The sequence below is a fragment of the Rhopalosiphum maidis genome, chromosome 1, assembly GCF_003676215.2.
Source record: "Rhopalosiphum maidis isolate BTI-1 chromosome 1, ASM367621v3, whole genome shotgun sequence".
Classification (NCBI taxonomy): domain Eukaryota; kingdom Metazoa; phylum Arthropoda; class Insecta; order Hemiptera; family Aphididae; genus Rhopalosiphum; species Rhopalosiphum maidis.
Window position 1 is genome coordinate 28,207,911 of NC_040877.1, and position 20,233 is coordinate 28,228,143.

Here is a 20,233-nt window from a genome sequence, read left to right on the forward strand (position 1 = left end):
GTAAGTGCATACAAACAAGACATAAAACGTTGGCTTTATTGTGATGGGCTCTGAAGCGCTACTGATAATATATAACATACTTAGATAGGTACCTACTACACGTCTAAAACGTGTGTACGGTCTGCCATAATTTTTTGGTACGATCGAGCAATAAATTACAGTTTGTTAAAACAACATTATACCTGGTATTGTTTATGTTTACCGAATCGTAAATCTATACTCCTTATCTCATCGTTGTTGCATTCGTTTCACGCGACGTTTTGACTAGACGCTCGTGATGATAGGCATTTAACGAGAACACAGAGACTGTATGACATTTTTCATACAGTCTGTAGCGGAAACGTCGCTAGGAAAATGGACGCATTCCACGTGGTTGTTTTGACGTAAGTTATTTCGTCCGACACCATTAATAAAGCACGAGCAGAAGACGCGTAATTTTGTGTAATTTCTTTTAGGTCCGCCACGGTTCTGTCGTTGTACCGGACCGTTTCAGCGGGTACGAAAATAGGCGAATTGTGCGCGTCGTCAACGCCCCAGAACAAATGCATGAGCGTCAACAAGACGGATGGGTATCGAGTGGCTTGTAGTGGTGGTTTTCGCGAGGACTACTCGGTCGAAGAGTGAGTAAGTCGCGGGTGAATATTTGTATATACCTACACTCTATACGTATGTATCGAATCCTTCGATGATATGAGATGCTTACGAGATTTTAAAGATGGCATTTTGATTCCATTTGTTTAAATTAAGTACCTATAGGCAGATATAGTACTTGGCCAGTACTTGAAAAAGTATTTCGATAAAAATGTTAAAAAAAAAAAAAATAGAAAAGTCTTTGTTTTTTTGTTATAATTTAATATGAAAATCTGTAGACTTCAAAAAATATTTGCACTAACATTTTTTGGATATTTTATCATTTTCAACATTTTTTGACTCTTTTTTGGTGATACCTATTTATAGATATTTAAATTTATTTTTTGTAAAATTTTTGTATGCGGGAAAAAAGTTTGAAGTTTTATTACAAGGTTCTGCGTAAGTTGTTCTTACTGTGATATGAAATATCAAAAAAAAAGATAGTCAACGTTTTTTTATAAGTATTAAAGTTTAAATTTGTTACGAAATACAACGGAATCATGAAAATATTTTTTACTATAGATTATAACCATACGTTGTTGTTTTCACAGAATCCAAAAGTAGTTTTATCAGGTTTTGTTGTAATTAAAAAAAAAATTATCAATAAGTAGTTACCTACTTGAAATTTTACCAAATGTTTAGTTAAGTACGATTGCAATGATACATGGTTTTACTTTTGTTTTTAAAGACATTTTTTGCATTAGAAAAATGCTTTAATTTACAACAATATATTTTCTGATAGTAATTTCACCCTAAAACCAACATTTTTAAATAATAAACTAACAATTCGCTTATAAACATTTGAAGTTTGAAGTTTTGAAAACAAATTTTCTTATTTGTAACACAAACAATATTAGCGGGGCTTGGAACTTTTATGTGTATATAAATATTTTCTAAAAATTAAAATTAGTTTTAAGCTATTACTTATTTTTACCTATTATGAACTTATTACACAGCTCTATGGCAACGCGGTATTGACTCAAAAGTTAATAACAATAATAAATTATATAAATATATACTTTTATAAAAACTAAACATGAATAATATAACAAATGCATTGTTTTCGGTAAAAATTAAATGTAATAACGAAATAAATTACATAATTTTTAAATAGATAAAAAGATAGACATGAAATGTACTTAGTAATATAGGCTGACAGACTTATAATCTTCGCTCAGATTCGTTTTTCGTATACATTTAATTCGAATGTAGTACAATATGCATTACAGACTTATCACTTATAGTAACTTATTCAATACTTGATTAAAATATTATCCATTTAAATAAAATTGTATTTTAATGTTGCCCAACTCTGAGTGTACAGCACAGCGATTATCTACTTAAAAATACTTTAAAAATGAACTGCAATCACGTTTAATTGAAATACTACCCATTGCTGCATATAGGCACTTAAGAAATAACAACATCAATATTTATAAAAAAAGTAGATACATAATTGTATGACTATAATATGTATAGGCCAATTAATTAGTGTTCGAATCACTGTTTGTCAGTTATTTTTTATTTCAAATGCTTACGCTTTGTCATTGGCCGCTGGACCACTTCGATCCAGTCATGTCGCTGCGCCTTTACCCAAAACTCGTGAAATTGACGATAACCAAAAGCAAAATCAAAGAGATTCTCGGTGAGTTTCCGGAGTTCTTGCACAACTTAAAGGTAATTATGTCGGTTATGAAAAATGAACACATTTGTTAAGTTTATTGTTATATGTAAGGATTGAAAATTATAGAAGTTAAAATAGGCAAAATATGCATAAAAAATGTTAAATATGCAAAAATATTATTTAAAATTTTGAAAAAATCATCTATTGTTGATAATAATATGCACAAAAACAAATGTATAAATAAATTTTTAGTTAATATTTAATGGATATGATGATAAATACCTACGTAAAATAATATTGAGTTTTATATTTAATATTATTTAAATTACACAGTTTAAGAAAAATAAAATTTTTTATTAGAAAATATTAAAAATGCTTATGAAAATCAATAAAATATGTACTTTATCCTAAAATTGATGAAATATGCAAAATATGTATTTTAAATTTTCGATTTTAAAATAAACTTTACAATACTGAATTGTTCTGATTTCTATCATGGTCTGTTATAAATCGAGATCTATATGTTCAATAATATGCAACTCCTACAACTTCCGAGCCTTCGTTATATGTACATTTATAAAATAATATGAACATCATTATTTTTACTCAACAAGCTTATCATGTATATATATATTAATATACTTATATATATATGTATTTAATCGTTTAGCAGGTGATCTAAATATTTAATGCGGAAATACAGTGGCGTATTTACGGGGGGGGGGGGTCCAAAGGTACTGGACTCCCCCCAGAACCTCAAAAAAGAAAAAAAAACTAAAAATTCTTACGCGTTACTAAACTTTTCCTTATATTGTATGTATTACCACTTTAGAAAATACCCGTATTAGATAAACATCAATAATAGTAAAAAAAAAAACGCTTTTTAAAAGTACTTTTAAATATAATAAAACAACTATTTTTTATGTTTTTAATCTACTAAAAACTATTTATTTATATCAGTACCTATCTATGTTATGTCGGATATATTAGACCCCCCCCAGAAAAAATTGAAAATACGCCACTACAGAAATATAAAAATTAGTTTTTTTATTCACTATTATAAAATTAAAATAAAGGAAACATTTCTGAAGATGTATGTCATACATTTTTCGTAACGTTTTCATTTTTAATATGGATCACATACATTGAATAGTAAATGGCGTGTTTCCGCTAGCTTTAGGGTCTACTATTTTTTTTCTTCAAATAATTGACTATTTTGAATACACCGTACATTTAATAAGTATATGGATATATAGGTATTGAATTGGGTACAACATACTTTAAATTGGCCTTACGCATCAATATTGTTATTTATAAATCGAAATTAATACCAAAAATAGTTCGGTAATTTACTATAAATTACTGAACCGTATTAAGGTCTGGTAGGTCACTTAATAAACTTAAGAAAGGGCCGGTAGATCAGCTACCAAACGAATGTCAATATATATATATATATGTCTGTTTAATATAACAATAGTATGGCCTGTAAAGTAATTAAAGTTAGTTTGTATAATTTATGTTAATACCATCATGTAAAAAGTTACTTAACGTTATAATTTATCATAAAACTGACGTTGGTAGATATATCTATAGAGAGTATGTACACTATACATTTAATATAATATCCACTTTCGAAACTGAACTAAACGTAAAAGTGTATTTTAATGAGACGAATTTTGTAGACCATTTAAAAAATATTTTTCTATCTTTTCCTCTGTTTTCCTCTGTTTTCTGTATGTCATTATTATTGAAGAGTATAAAAAAAAACACAGATTGTCAGTTAAAAATAAACAGATTAATTTCTTTCTTTAAATTTTATTATCAGACGAAATTTAATACTTTGTAAGTATTAAATGTAAAATAATATGTAACGGTTTGTTTTAGCATAGGTAACTAATTTAGTAGTGATTGTAAAAGATTAGTGTAGTGGTACACAATAATATGTAGGTATACTATGTTTAAAAGGATCAATATTGTAATTTACCTATTGTTAATTTTGATCCGAATTCTAATTCCAGGCGTCCCCTTCAGAGTCTGGGGAGACTTTGAAACTGAGTTTTCTCATAAAATATTTATAAAAGTTACTAATAAATAATTAGAATGAGAAATATATAACAATAATAATGCGATTATATTTTGATCTGAATAGAAAAACGCGTATTTTTTATAATATGATTAAAGTAGCCATTTAATCTATTAATTTCGACGGATTTTTGGGTTTTTAAGGTAACGACGCCGGTTGCCAGTCGAGTGAAACTGCTGGCCGACCGTTTCAGTCATAACATGCAATGTCAGGACTGGGGGTTGCGGTATTAGCCATCGTTTATAGACATTAGATAATGACAATATTGAAACATTTGAAATTGGGTTCAATTTCATTGTACATTGCCGGCATGGCATTATCACCCGCCACGTCATTGTACGCATTACGCTGTGCCTTTAAGTTTTATCCCGCGTCCTGTTTTATTAGTTATAATAGTTATATTATATGATGTAAATTTAAATGTTCAGTCTTCCCGACATATTTGTCCACTACCATTGGCCGCCATTACCTAATTCTTAGAATCACTGACCTTATAATTATGCTCATTTTGTGCGTGTCAACTAAATTATTTAACCAAGAAATATGTATTTATTAAAATCATTCTATGAGAGTATATTAGAGCGCGAAAAAAATTATTAGGTACTTAAAACTATTACAGCAGCGATAGTTATGTATATTCATGAACTAGGAAATCATCCTAAGTACATTATAGTGTTTGACCTATAAACATATTAATATGTCTATGGTTTGACCCTATCAGTGACATTTTTAAAATTAACATCTTGGAGAATTTTATACTTTATTAATTTAAAAATTTACAATTATAATCAAAATGTAGGTATATTATTTTAAGAATTAAAATAAATTAATCTTTATTTATTTATTAAGTGTTTCTTATTAACATCTAAAATATAGCTAAATAATTATAGAGCTTTTACTTTATTCAGGTATATAAATTACATTTTAAATAGAATTATGAATTTTCATAAAGTAAATAGGATAATAGCCTGTTGGTAGGTACCTAGCTACTTACTTGTATTAAAAATATGTATTAAAATGTGTAATGCGTATGGCATACATTATTATGTTTATGTGCTACAGAGGGCAGTGTGAATAAAAATCGAGCTTATGGGTTTTAGAAATTTTTTTTTGTAATGTGGTTATTCGACTACGTGGTCAAAAGGTCAAATAATAGACTATTAGATAAGTAACTATCCTAAATTTTTCTTGTAACTATTCGTTTTTCCCCAATATTCGTACGGGTTGGTCATATTTCTTTATTTTGTTGGTTTTTTTCAATAAACTACGTAATGGATATACAGAAAGAGATAATGTATTACAGTTTGCGTTATATACCCATAGATAGATTGTTTACACGTCATAGTGTAATAAAGAGCATCTTGAGTTTATTTTTATTCGAAAAACGTAATCACTTCAAAATGTATCTAAACGTATTAGGTAGATGGATTTTTCTAGTAAACATAAAAACTTCTTCAAAACCATATGGAAATAATTTTCATGAGAATTTCATTAAAAATCAGTTTTTGATAGAGAGTTTTTACATATCCGAACAATTTGTATTATAATTGAACATATTTTTAATTAAAAATAAACCATCTACTGCGGCTATTGAATAGAAAAAAAACTATGTCTGATTTTTATCAATATATTTATTATAATATGGTAATGTGCTACATGAATGAAACATTTTTGAACAAAAGTAATTGTATATATTAAATAGTTATACATATAACAGTAATCAAATAAATTATGAACAAAATATAATAAAATAAAAACAGATTGTGATTGCGGATTTATTAATGAGTTTATGGATAATGTGATTGGTTAGAGATAACACCTTTAGAAAGAAGTATGTATTTAGAACTGATGATAGAAGGAAAATTAGTGGGCTAATGGTAGAATTTAAGACTGAAACAATTTGAGATAAAATTTTATAAATTTATGGTAATGAAGAGATATTGTTGTTTTTAGTATCGAATTTGCAAAGGAATTATTTTTTTATTTTGTATCGTGTATGATCGGAAGATGTTTTAGTTAATGAAATATCTATCTGGAAATATTTATGAGATAACAGATCTATTTGAGACGATTCATCTTTTAAAATTTTTGTATTACGGACAACTTTTATAATTTGCAGTGTTCATTGAGATTGACGAGCATTTGGAATTAAAATCGTCTTGTATATATTTTGCTAAAATTATGCGTTCTTTAGAAATTGATCGTTAGGAAAAAAATACAATAGGTACGTTATTTATGCGCATAAAAATAACAATTTATTAATGGACAAATAGAAAACACTATTCTTCCCATCAGTTAACTCGGGTTCTTGTCGTCTCGCAAGTTGTATTTCGTTAACTGTATAGTATCATTAAGTTGGGTATGTACTTTACTTTTTCCTTATTAGGCCTGTTTTAAAATTCATTTGTCCGGGACTTCCACCTTGCGAGTCCAATTTTATTTATGGCGTTGAAAAATGAAACATAATTACTACACGCCTGAGCATTTACGTAGTTAATTTACGATTCAAAACAAATTTCCTATTCGTCACAACTTATCACAACTACAAACTCACTTGTATCATGTTATATTCTATAGGTACAATTATTATTTTTCAATAGTTTGTTTTAAGATATTATTTTCATTTTAATTCGTCAAAAATTGCACACAGGGCCATAACAATAGAATAAGAATTCAAATTGTATTTGTCTGGATCTGGAATTCATATAACTTGACAAGATTTGATTACGATCGCATAAAATAAATAATTAATAAAATGCGTGTAACACTGTAACAAGACCATTTTGAATTGGAATATTTTTTTATCAGTTTAAGTGCTGGGGGTTTCTCAGAATCACAATAATTGACTGAAAAAAATGAATGTAATATATTAAATAGATAATTGTGTACTTGTTTAAATATGCATATTTTATCCACTGAACTAAATACATATGTATTTTTTTTTATTTGTGTTCAGTTCAGTGATTTTATTCCTTTAATTTGTAGGTATCTTTGTGTTAAACTTAAATAGGTAAGTGCTATATTTTTTAATGATGATTAATAATTATAGAGTTCTTCTTCTTCTTTCTATTTCGAATAAAAAATACTACCTAGTAAATTATAAAAATAATAATCAAGTTTCCATCTTGGATTCTTCGAATATAATATATAAATCTACTACTATAATACATTTATTTACCTTTTTTTTTCTTTTAAATCGGTGCTTGTATAGTTGTATGTGCCTTACAATATTTGTATGTATAAATTGTAAGGACTTGTTTTCTTATCTCATTAATTATTTTGAAGTACCTACATAATATAATATTATATTTTTACAATTAATTTTATCTTATATAATATAATGATTATACATCAAAGCGTATTTTATTTGTGTATACAAATAGATAAAACAAGTATGTGGGTTACATGATAATGAGTAACTTATTTAGTTTGAGTTAATATATTATACATAAAAAGTGGTAAATGCTTTTTTGAATGACAATATGTATAATATGTATAATATGTATTAATCAAATACAAAATAATGTGATATGGTGCCAAATAAAATATTTATTTATATATTAAGATAGATTTATTTTTATCGATAGTCTTAAACATTTTGTGAACCTATTTAAATTATATTTTTTTATGAGTATTTAAGTTATTGAAGTTACCTTAATTTATGAAGTTACATGCACTCATCACATAGGTATACAAGGGTTGGTTGTTTTACTATATCTAATTTTATTTTTTTATTTTTTACTATTCCTAATGGTAACTTATAACAATTACTTTAATTAGCTGTTGCTTAGTAGATTTCGATTTATAAATGTAAATGTTATATTATGAAGTTGAATTACCAAATAAATATTACGATATTTGGTTTTTATTTACAGCTTTATATTAAAATTAACGAGTGCATGGCACATTATGATACATGCATGTGATTATGGGAAGCTTACCATAATGGGCTTTCATATAAAGTATTAAATTTATATAGTGTAGGTAGGTAGTGTTTAAAACTAGTGATGATAGTAAAATAGAATGTATTTTTACAATATTTTAAAACGAAATAAATAAATGAATGCATAATTTAAATTTGTACGTTAATTTATTGTAGACTTTAAATTTGTCCCATTTGAATCTTGAGCGTGTTAAGTACAGTACATTCAAGTACTTAACGTCTTTGGAGGTCTTGGATTTGAGTTACAACAAACTCAATCACTTATACTCGCCTACAACGGAATACTTACCGAAATTGAAACAAATTTGGTTAGCCGGTGAGTAACGCGTTAATTATGTACTAATTAAATATTTTCATCGTTTTATCATCATAAAATGAAATTGTTTATCTTTTAGGAGACTTTTGGTTTTGCAAAAATGATTTATTTTGGTTACTCCAGCTTCATGCATCAAAAGATCCGTTGACTTTCAAAGTGATGGATTTTAATCGCATGACTTGTGGTGGATACAAATATATTGGAAAACCCGTGATCCCTGTATTGCGGCTATTAAGTGTATGTTATATTAATAATTAAGAGAAGAATTTTTTATACGTTTATTTGATATTATATGAAATTTAATAATAATTTGAATTTAAAGTTCATAGAATTAATATAGCGGCGAGGTAATTACGGAATAGGTGTGTCATCAGGGCTGTATCCGAGTTCCGTCCTAAGAACTTGTTTTTACACTAATTCTGTCCAGATTAAAAAAAGGTACATACCAATTTCGTTCAGATTAAAAAAAAGTTACACACCAATTCCGCCCCAGTTAAAAAATGTATATACTAATTCCATCCTTAATCAAAAAAGAAGGTTAATTACAAATAATATTTGTAAGTAAAAAATTATTTTAAGTACCTATACCTTATTATAAAAACTTAATTATTATAAATTTAGTTATCTTACCGTTTTTTATATATGCTTTGCATTGTTTTCGAATATACTTCCGGAGTTGAATATTGTTATTCAATTCTTTGTGAAAACAACATTTAAATTTATTTTAAATAATTGAAAATTTTACCTTTTTCACTGTGCATAGGTATTATCCATTTATAATATTATATTAAATGATACGGATACGCACAAATAACGACTATAATATAGTTTATTTGGTTTCGTTAACTGAAATTATATTATCTTTATTTCAAATTATTTCTAAATGATATTATATTGTTAAATTCAATTATTTAGGGCGATAACTGAAATTATATTATTTTTATTTCTAAATAATATAATATTATTATACTTGATTGTCGACGTAAATTATACATGTACATTTTATATATATATATCTATATTATAATATAAAGTAACATACAAAATGAACATGTATTGGAATAATTAAATGTTTGACATAGCATAGAATTGGTATAGGTACCCATTAACATAACTCGGGACGGAAGTAGTATATCTTTAAATTAAAATTTTTTTATATTGGACGGAACTTAGATGCAGCCGTCATCTGAAATTACATAGTTGTACATTTTTTTTTTATAAATACAATCAAAAGTTCTAAGTTATTTTTTCTAATAAAAGCAGAAACTTTTTTTAATCATTTATTGTATACATAAATGTTTATATTAATAGATACATACAACGTTTTTAATAAAAATATTTAATTCAGCTATATTTAGGCCTGAAATTACGTCGAGTCCATGAAAGTTTATTTTAATTTAATTTTATAATCACACTTAAACACCTACATATGATTAAATATGGGAAAAAAAATAAAAAACGAAACTTACAAGCATAAAATGTATGCGTTTCTTTAGGATTTGGAGAAAGAGTGTCCTAGCAGTCCTCCTGACTATTGTGTCTGTACGTTGGACAACGTAGTGCGTGGTAGAGGTGCATCGTTTTACTTACATCCAGTGATAACAGTGGATTGCAGTTATAGAGACTTAAAAATGTTACCAAAAATACTTCCACACAATACTACAACCCTATTAGTCCAAGGCAATAAGGTAAAATATTTTTTGAAAACGTTATATTAGTAATAATTACTATATAAATATACAATCGTACAGTATAATAATATTTTAATATTATTCAAACACATTTGTCACCCAACTTTCGAAGCTGAACCGGTTAGAAATATAAACATTATTTTACGTAAAGTGTTGTTATATATACGTATAATAGGTAGATAATAGAATCTATTAAATAGAATTAGGACAATCAATATATGATTATTATTATTATTGTTATGCTTATAGTGATGAGTGATACTAGTGTTCTAATGTAGTTATAATTTAATGTTATCAGAAAAATTTAGAATTGGGGAACAAAATAAAAAAGCAATATTGATATTATGTAACTATAACGAAAATAAACGTTTTTAATTTATCTCTTTACCGATTCAATAAGTGAAGAAAGAGGATATATTTTATTTTTTTAATTAGAACAGTTTGCATAAACATACATATCTGTGCGATAATTTTATAAAGAACCTTAATTTATTAAATAAATGAATAAATAAAATATATTACATTATTATTGTACATAATATATTGAAGTAAAAAATCAACTAATTATTTTCTTCTATTTTAAAAATACTGTTTGTTGGTATTGACCTTCGAATTTAGAAAATAAGTAGCTTATCACAAAAAAATCTCATTAATAGTTAACGTTGAAAAATAATATTAGTCTTATAAAATTTTTAAGCCCATGTATTGTTGTAAACGTGGAATCGTGTATTGGAAATCGGCTTAAATATAGTAATAAATACCCAAGGGTATAAGGGATAATATCGTAATAAATTAACAGCGTGTTTTGTACTATATCCTATTATAAATGGTAACAATTATTGGTAAATTTAGATATCTACATTGGACGATTTGCTTACCAATCGCTATTACATAAAACTTCTGGACATTCATTTGGACTACAATCGGATTAGTTCAATAAGCATATTAGAAGGATCACATTGGTTGTCACATTGCAGAGTTATGAGTTTGAAAGGAAACAATTTGACTAATGTTTGTGATGATTTTTTTTTTATGAAATAAATTAGGTAACTGTCTTACACATATTATTTTATTAAAGGTACCGACTTATGCATTAGATAATGCGTTCCAGCGAAATCGTAACATCGTTCAACTTTATTTAGGTGCTAATCCTTGGCGTTGCAATTGTTTGTTTGCTCCAGCTTTCCAGGTATATCCACATAAAAATTGTTCATACGTTTTTATGTAAATTTTGTTTTTATACTTTTGGGATTTTTTAAGGACTTTTTAATTAAATATCAATCACTGATAATGGACTTATCAGATATAAAATGTTCATACCAGCAAAATGATGAATATTACTTAACTCCAGTAAGTGATTTTGCAAAAATGGTGTAATTATATTATTATATTTAATTAAAATTTACAATCTGATAGGTAACGTAAGAAGTATTAAATACCGGTATGGCTATATTATATGAGTTCGAAAATCGACGTTCTAATTGCAGGTTTTTTTTTTGTTGGTATTCCTTGTTCAAGATTCTAATGCAATAAAAATATAAAATATGTTTAAAATCAAACTATGGTAAAAGAAAATATGTAATTCATATAATTATATGATTAAACTTAGAAAGTAAAGCTTTTTGTTTTTCATATATATATATATATATATAAATTTGACATTTTCATGATCTTACTTATGAAAGTAAATAATATATACCAAAATATAACAAACAATAATTAGGTAAATAAATTATTTGAATTTTGAATTTTAGTGTACTTAAAAGTTCAAATAAAATGTTTAGATTTAACATATTAAGCATTAAGCATAATACATTTAATAATTAAAAGTAATTATATTAAAAATACAATTTAACGTATTTTAGATTCACGATCTTCCCCGGAATACATTGTGCAGAAACTCTGCGACGGACATGGTGAATTTTTGGGATAGTTTGAATGTGCTGTTGGCTAGTTTGATAATAGTTATCATTTTAAAGTTTATTTACGATTATATTATGTATAAAAAATATGGCAGATTACCTAGGATTATAACATTATTACCATAAACTTATAAAAAGTTGTAAATGTTGTGTTTTAATAATTTTCATATTAAATTTGAATGTAATAAATTCTTGTATATGTTTTATTTATTGTATTTTAATAAACATATTTGTTTGTTAAAAACTCCTTTAAATCTTAAAATACACTGCAACGTTAACAATTTACACAATAATTAGTAGGTATAGGTATGAAAAAAATATGCTGTGATTGGTCACAAAACATTAATTAATGTTTTCCATTTGGATGGAGTTCGAATTCTGATGACAACGATATATTGTTTTTTTTTTTTTTTTTTACAAAATTAATTTAATAATTTGTTCTTCAATGTTGATGATGAAAAAAACATACAGCATTAAACGTGTGTGTATTTTTTTGTTTTGTTTTTAATTAACATTTTTATTTGCTACACTTTCTACTGTTCCACATACTCGTCAGCATAAATGAGACCCGATGTTTAATTTGCAAAAAAAATCCAAATATTATAAATGTCTGGTCGACAGAAAAAAAGAGAGCTTTGCTCTGTTTCTACACACAAAAGTGCTGAAATTAAATATAACACAAAAATACGTGAAACACATTTTATATATTATGTATTGCTGAATGTGTAGGTACCAGGCAACTCTGAACCATTCCAATCGCTTTTAGGTAACGTTTTATTTTTTCATCGTCAACAGCTTAACACATTACTTAGTACATATTAATGGCATAACTACTTTTAATGTGATAATAAACCGAAAAATTCAACAGGCTTTTCATATTTTAATCAAAAAATAAAATTATATTGTAAGAAAAGTGGAAATGATGATATCATTCACATGGTGAAAATTTAGCAACTCTTAAGATGACAAACAAATTTTTCGAATCGATTTAACTTATTCGTGGGGGAAGGGGAGAGAGACTACTTTAGTGGACATAGACAATTAATCAAGCTTCTGGAAAACAAACCTTTCAGTGCGAGTACACATTAATATAGATGAAATACAATCATTTATAAGTACACACTTTAAAAACTTAGAAATAATCTTTATTCATCTGATCATGGTTAAAGAAAAAAAAATATTTAAAATTGTATAAGTATATATATTAAATATATACAATACTTTTTTTATCATTAATTAAAATTTTGATTTTAATTAAAGTTTGAAATTTTGAATATACGCTTACAGATACTTACAAAATATGTACAAGATTTTTTGAACGATTGAAAACTTGGAAATAACAAAAAGCCTAGATTTTAAAATAGTTGACCGTAATTTAAACTTTTGTGGATAATTAAAAACAGTTAATCTTATAAATTATTAGTTAACAAATGCTTATAAATGACTTCCTAACTAGGTATTGAGAAAACTTGAATCAAACATTAATAATTTCGGACCCTAATTTCATATACCTCAAAATATAGTTACTTCTAGAAGAGATTTGTATCAAATCAATATATTTTGCTTGACGTTATAGTACCTACATGACTTTTCTAGCGAAAAGTTTTCATTAGATGACAGTATGGCAGGTGTTTGTATATATAAATTGTTTGTGTAATCGATTCAATTGTATTACTGCTCAACATTGAGAATCAGTATATCAAATTACATCTAAAAAAATCAAAATATTACACAAAAATTTGGTCGGCAGAAAAAATAAAGTTTTACTGTTACACAAAATTATTGAAATTAAAAAAAAAAAAATCTAAAATACGAGAAATATATTTTTTACAAAATGTATTATATATTATATAATGTTAATGTATATAGTAAGAGTTTTTTCTTTTTCTACATTTTAACAAAATTTATTCATATTAATAATTTAACTATTTTACGATTAGAACCTACGATTCAACGCGCTTCTCTTATTTCAGTCAGTGACTTAAATATTTATTCAAAAAAAAAAGGCAAGAAAGCGCATATATTGTTTGCACATAAAAAAAAATAGGTCACTATTTTGGGTAAGCTATTGGGGAAAGGTGTTATGGTGTTTGAAAACTTAAAATGACTATTCTTGCATATTAGAAAGATAACTCTGAGTGGATAATGTTAAGAAAATAAATTTACAATTATCATGAAGTAAATATATATAGATACGGCTGCTGTAAGTAAAATTTTAGGAGTGAGGGCAAAATAAAAATATTCTAAAGTGTTAGCTAAATAAAGGAATAATATAATATGGATTATATTATTTTCCAGGGGAAGTGGGAAGTGCCCCATCTGCCTACTCCCTCCAATGGGTGCCCATGTTAATCGGTTGATAAAAGATAACAAATGTCTCACTGTATGTTTTTTATACATCAGAAAAGGTTATTTATAAATTATATTTCAATAAATTCAGTAAATTTAATGTCCCAATAAACTGGACATGTAATTTCAATAATTTTAATTATTTTTTTATATGCTCTTTGGAAATCGTTGGATTAAAATTTGTTTTTTGGCTAAATTAAAAAATTATTTATTTTTATATTTTATTAAAAAAAAAGTTATGTTATTTACGTTTCAAATTAAGTGTAAATTAATTGATGTTAAAAATAAAATTTTTTTAGAAACTTACTATTATAGTAGTTACTAGTTTTATATCATGTATCATTGAGGTCACTGTAATGGATATTTATACGAAAATCGATACTGAGCGAAGATGGATTATCTTTTAATTCATATATATTATACTTCCATTAGTAATATGGTTGGTTAGTATTTAATAGCACTGATTATAGAATATATATTTAATAATCAATGTTAATAGGTAATTAATAATTATATATAGAAAATGATAATATCAGAAGAAATATGTCAAAATTTTAAAATAAAATAGCAATTAGAAATAAAAAAGAATCAGTTATATTTTAAGTTCCAATAACAATTATTGTTTTTTGAAGTTCAAATTTTGACAAAATTTATATGCAATTTAGTGTTTATTAAAATAAGAGTGTTGGTTAAATTATATTATTGTTATTACTGTTTGTAAAAAAAAAAAATATTAAATTATCAAACATTTTAATCGACAAAAGTTTGAATTCATTTTAAAACAATACATACATCGAAAAAACTGATTTTGTTATTAATAATCAACAGTACTTAAAGAATATATTGTTTGTTTGTAATTCATATTTCCGTTAAATTAACTGTACGTGAAACATAATCCACCAAGTCATATCAAGTCTGTTTTTCTGGGTATTCGCTCTAGATTTGTATATTCAAAGTATCAATTTCCTACAAGTCATCGAACTGCCCTAATCTTTTATGGGTTTCACCGTATACAATTAAACTCATCCTATGTCATGATTATACGTCATTGTGGTACTGGTTAAATATCACTTTCGTGTTTGCAATTTGTACCTATTTCAATTTTCGATCATTAATCATATTTTTTTTTATCATTCGGTAATAAATATATTTTTTCAACAAATCCATCACTCAAACTACTTCGACACCCCATAATCGTTATTGTTATAGACTTATAGTACCTATTTTAAATACACGTTCTATTGAGAATAATAAAAATGACAAGTTGTTACTTGAACTGAGGTTAAAATGTTAAATATACACAAACATGCTGTCATGTTGGAGTTCTAATGGCGGGCCTTCAACATATCCCATGTTAAAATTATTCCCATATTACAAATATCCTATAAACAAAATATTCCCATTAATATTATCCCTTATTTCATGTACGTTCATTTTGTTATATTTTATCGATGTTCAGTGTACGTGTACCTGAGATTATATTTTCAATATTTTCATCAGTTATCACTTATTACTATAGGTTAATTATAGATAATAATAATATGCTTTTATTCCGAACTAGTATAACAATTTAACAGTCAATAGTAATGTATGATGTAATTATATTAAATTATAGGTATAGAGTACTTATAAATTTTCATAATGAAAAATGTATGTTTATTATTAAGAATAAGTTTTACGTTTTTTTAAATTTAAAAAAATAATATTTATTTCAAGTTAATCTTGTAGTTTTAAATATAAATACTACTGCGTATTCATAATTAAATTTTATAATTCAAAAATCAAAATACTTTTTATCAGATACGATTTATATTTAACGCGTGAATTTTTTATTTTAAAAAATTAAATTAATTGATTTTAGTATAAATATAAATGGCAAAGGTTTAATGAATTTGAAGTAGTTGAAGTTAACCCGATATAATACATTTAATTAATTAGATCACATAAAATAAGTGATAATATTAATAGGGATAATTTTAACTGGGATTCTTGTAATGGGTGTAACTTTAACGTGAGATATTATGATGCATGGAATATTTTGAGGGTGAACTAGTTCTAATTTGGAACGAGTGTTGTAATCAATAATCGTACTACCAAATTATCTTATTATGAAACCAACATTTATGAAATGTTCGTGTTATGAGTTTACGTTTTAAAAATTTATATTTGTAATTTTAAACATATTATGGTTAATCAGCGCATGTTTTCGTTGAATTATACAGTTTTTGTGTCACCGTCGACGAAGTATATTATATAGTATAGTATACAATATTATATATACAATGTTATGCATTAAGTTTAAATTATACAACGAGTAGTCCCGTGTTCGTGAAAAATTCCTTTTAAAAGATATTGTACACTTTGGTGACGTGAGAACTTTTCAACACTTGTATTAAAACAACCTAGACAATGAACAAAAACATTTTCTAATGCTTATCACTATAATTATTTTTTTATGCTCGAGGTAGGGTTTTCACTTGCTAGTTTATTTTTCATTCCATTTTATCGACTGTGCGGCGTGCTTATAAAACTATTGTTGTTCGTATTAACAATTTGTTTTTTCCCCTTGTTTTTTGCTTTCGTAGAAAGCCGTATTGGTATTTGTCTTTTCTTCTTGTTATACATTTGTGCCATTATTATTTGCACTTCTGAAATTTATTAAAAAAAAAAAAAAAAACTATTATACGGTTATGAATGAAATTCGAATTTTAATTTAAGAAGACGTTTCACTCACATAATATAATATATTCAGTGCCGGCGCTAGGGGAGGACAAATGGGACAAATGTCCAGGGTCCCGCTCTTGTTAAGGGCCCCGCGATTTTTAATTATCATCTTAATACCGTGAGACACATTGACATTTTACATAATTACAATTTAAATTAATAAATTATAAGCCTATAAATGTATTATTCTATACTACACATCGCACATGTATAATATTAGAATGGGTTACTCTGGAATACTTAATGGCTAATGCCTTGTCCAGGGCCCCGCAATACCTAGCGCCGGCACTGTATTTATTGTCACAGTTTTATCAATGTTTAATACAACACATTTACGTTCAATAGAACAAGTTTTGTTTAGTCAGCTTTAATATTAGACTGAGTTGACTTTTATAAAATTTATTTAAAAAATTAATTTTATCTATGACATCACAAAAGTTGTTGTTAGTATTTTAACTACGAGTTATGAACATTTGAAAATATTGAAAATTTATAGCACAAGAAAAATATTTCTCAGATTTTTTAAAAATATATTAAAATACAACTTTACTGCTTATGGTATAAATTTAAGTTATAATATGTTGGTATATTTACTTTGATATTAAAAATAACAATACAAAATTGGTTCTGCCTATAACCTGCCGAACACACATTAGTTGTGTTGTACGTTTGTATCTTATTCTGGAGACAATGGGTTGCTCCTTTTAATGACGATAAGTCTTGCTAAAAAAAAAAAAAAGGTAACAGACATAACTAAAATATTTTATATTGCTAAATAAAGTATAATGTAATTCTCGTTTCACTAAAAAAATTAAAACTTCTGTCCATTTAATATTTTTTTAAGGATCTTAGATTTGATATATGATGAAATATCATTAATGATGAATTAAAAATAAATAAGAACATTTTTTCTATCACAGTATATTCAATAATATTTTATTATTACATATCGAGAATTAATTAGCTACTCACATACTCATATTTTCGGTATGTAGCTGAAATAAGAAAATCAATAATTTTAAGCAAATCATATAATTAACCTTAGTTAAGTTTTAATGTAATACCTATTATGCTCTACTACTTCATAATTCAATTCAAAATTTTTAATTTATAATCTTAAATTTACTGAATCAAATTCTATACATAACTAATAAAAAGTTATAAAAGTTGTTATTAACAAATTTTACTAGGTACCGTTTATTATTCATATTGAATAACTAGTGTTTTTTTAATAAATAGACTTTAAATGTTTTTAATGTTATTTGAACGTGACAATTTATATATTAAAATATTAAGAATAAATAAACGTAGATACTTGTTTTGATTCTTATTAGTATAAAACTTAAAAAAAAAATAAAATTCAAATCAAAGATATTTTGGTTTTATTCTCAGTAAAAAACTTTATGTTAAGATGTATAAAACGTATTATATATTAAGAGTTATAACAAACGTTATTGTATGTGATACAGCTATACAGGTTCTACTAACGCAATTTTGTACATTTAGTTATATAATTATTTGGTATACCTACTTTGAAACTTAACCAAAAAATATACCAACGTTAAGAATACTTTATTAATTTGTTTTTAAAAAATAATTACAGCTTTGTAGTGAATATTGACTACACACATATTTATTTTATGTACTGGTAATATTGAAAAAATTCTATAAGCTACTTAATTATACCACACTATAATTAAAAAATAATATTAATGCTACCTAACGATGGGGCGTGTATGCCACAAGTTGTTTTGATATAATTCTTTGACGAGATATCCATATAATATATTTAGCCAAAGGCTGAAACTCTCGGTTGCCATTTAGGAAACTGTAACTTCTAGCCGAGTCACCAAGGCAGCGTTCAGGGGTGACCAACCGTAACTAACCATCCGGCCTTATACCTAGCTAACCATAAAATAATAATATATTCAAACTTCGTGAAATCGACCACGCGGTAACTTAAAGTTACGTTTCTCGGTTAAATCAGTAGTAACACGGGACAAAATCATTAACGGTTACTAGTCGGACTGTTAGACTTCGTTCAGAATCATTTTTCGTATGTAATGATTTAATGAGTTTATAATCTCTATTAGGGTTCAAATTTAAAGAAAAATGCTTTTTTTTTTGATCATGATAGAAAAATAATTCTTATAATATGAAAATGTGTTTTATTTAATTGATAAGGTGGTGGGTAAATATTATTTTTATATTTTTAACCTATAAGTGTTTTTTTTTGTGTTTAATTATCAATTGGTCGCAATAGTTTTATACATTATTTGTGGTACTAAAAAGTGAAAAATATGTAAATGTAAAAAAATAATAATAATTTTTTAAAAATACATAATATTATCATCTTCAAGGAACTATCACAAAATAGTGTAAATATGATCTTTGTCTTTTTTTGATTGAATCATGTCATTTACAGATAGATCACTAAAGTTGCAACGAACAATAATTCCACAATATAATAATCAGCGTGTTTATATCGATGTATTCAGATAAAAATGTATCATTTAGTTTGACGTTATCGAGAAAAAAGAGTTTATAGAAATAAAGAAATATGATAAAATATGTAATATTTATATTAATGTAACTTTAGCGGTAAATTGTATTTTATAAATAAACTTGTACTTATATATAAATCAAAGGCCGTAAGTACGGAAATATATATTCCCTTATTATTATATCTAGTGAGGAAATATACGTGTACAAACATATATAATATAATAAATATAAGTCCGGAAAGGGAAGGAGTGAAGTTAAATGAATTAATCCCACTTACGTGGTACCGATAAATGCCACGTCTGTCAGCCAGTCACACGCTTGACCGAGTTCTGTGCTGCAAGAGGGTAAAATGAATGTTATAAACTTATAACGCTCACACACACATACCTCAAATCCGATGTCCGAGTAACACGATGTCTGTATAATAAATAGAAGGACATTTATGC

General features: G+C 26.0%; 1 protein-coding gene across 3 annotated transcripts; it reads left to right on the top strand.

Annotated features, from left to right (window-relative positions):
* Window positions 1-295: 295 nt before the first annotated feature.
* On the top strand, window positions 296-12,335 carry LOC113549440 (protein singed wings 2). Of its 3 annotated transcripts, none has more exons than XM_026950737.1 (10): window positions 296-383; window positions 456-624; window positions 2,145-2,307; window positions 8,437-8,596; window positions 8,676-8,833; window positions 10,093-10,284; window positions 11,140-11,298; window positions 11,366-11,476; window positions 11,548-11,637; window positions 12,153-12,335. In XM_026950737.1, exons 2-10 carry the CDS (start codon window positions 566-568, stop codon window positions 12,333-12,335), a joined length of 1,275 nt encoding a protein of 424 aa, XP_026806538.1. In that variant the 5' UTR covers window positions 296-383; window positions 456-565. The 3 variants fall into 3 exon arrangements, with proteins under 3 accessions (XP_026806538.1, XP_026806537.1, XP_026806539.1); XM_026950736.1 differs by having other exon boundaries at window positions 302-383; window positions 456-620; XM_026950738.1 differs by lacking the exon at window positions 296-383 and having other exon boundaries at window positions 537-620; window positions 2,110-2,307.
* Window positions 12,336-20,233: the final 7,898 nt, after the last annotated feature.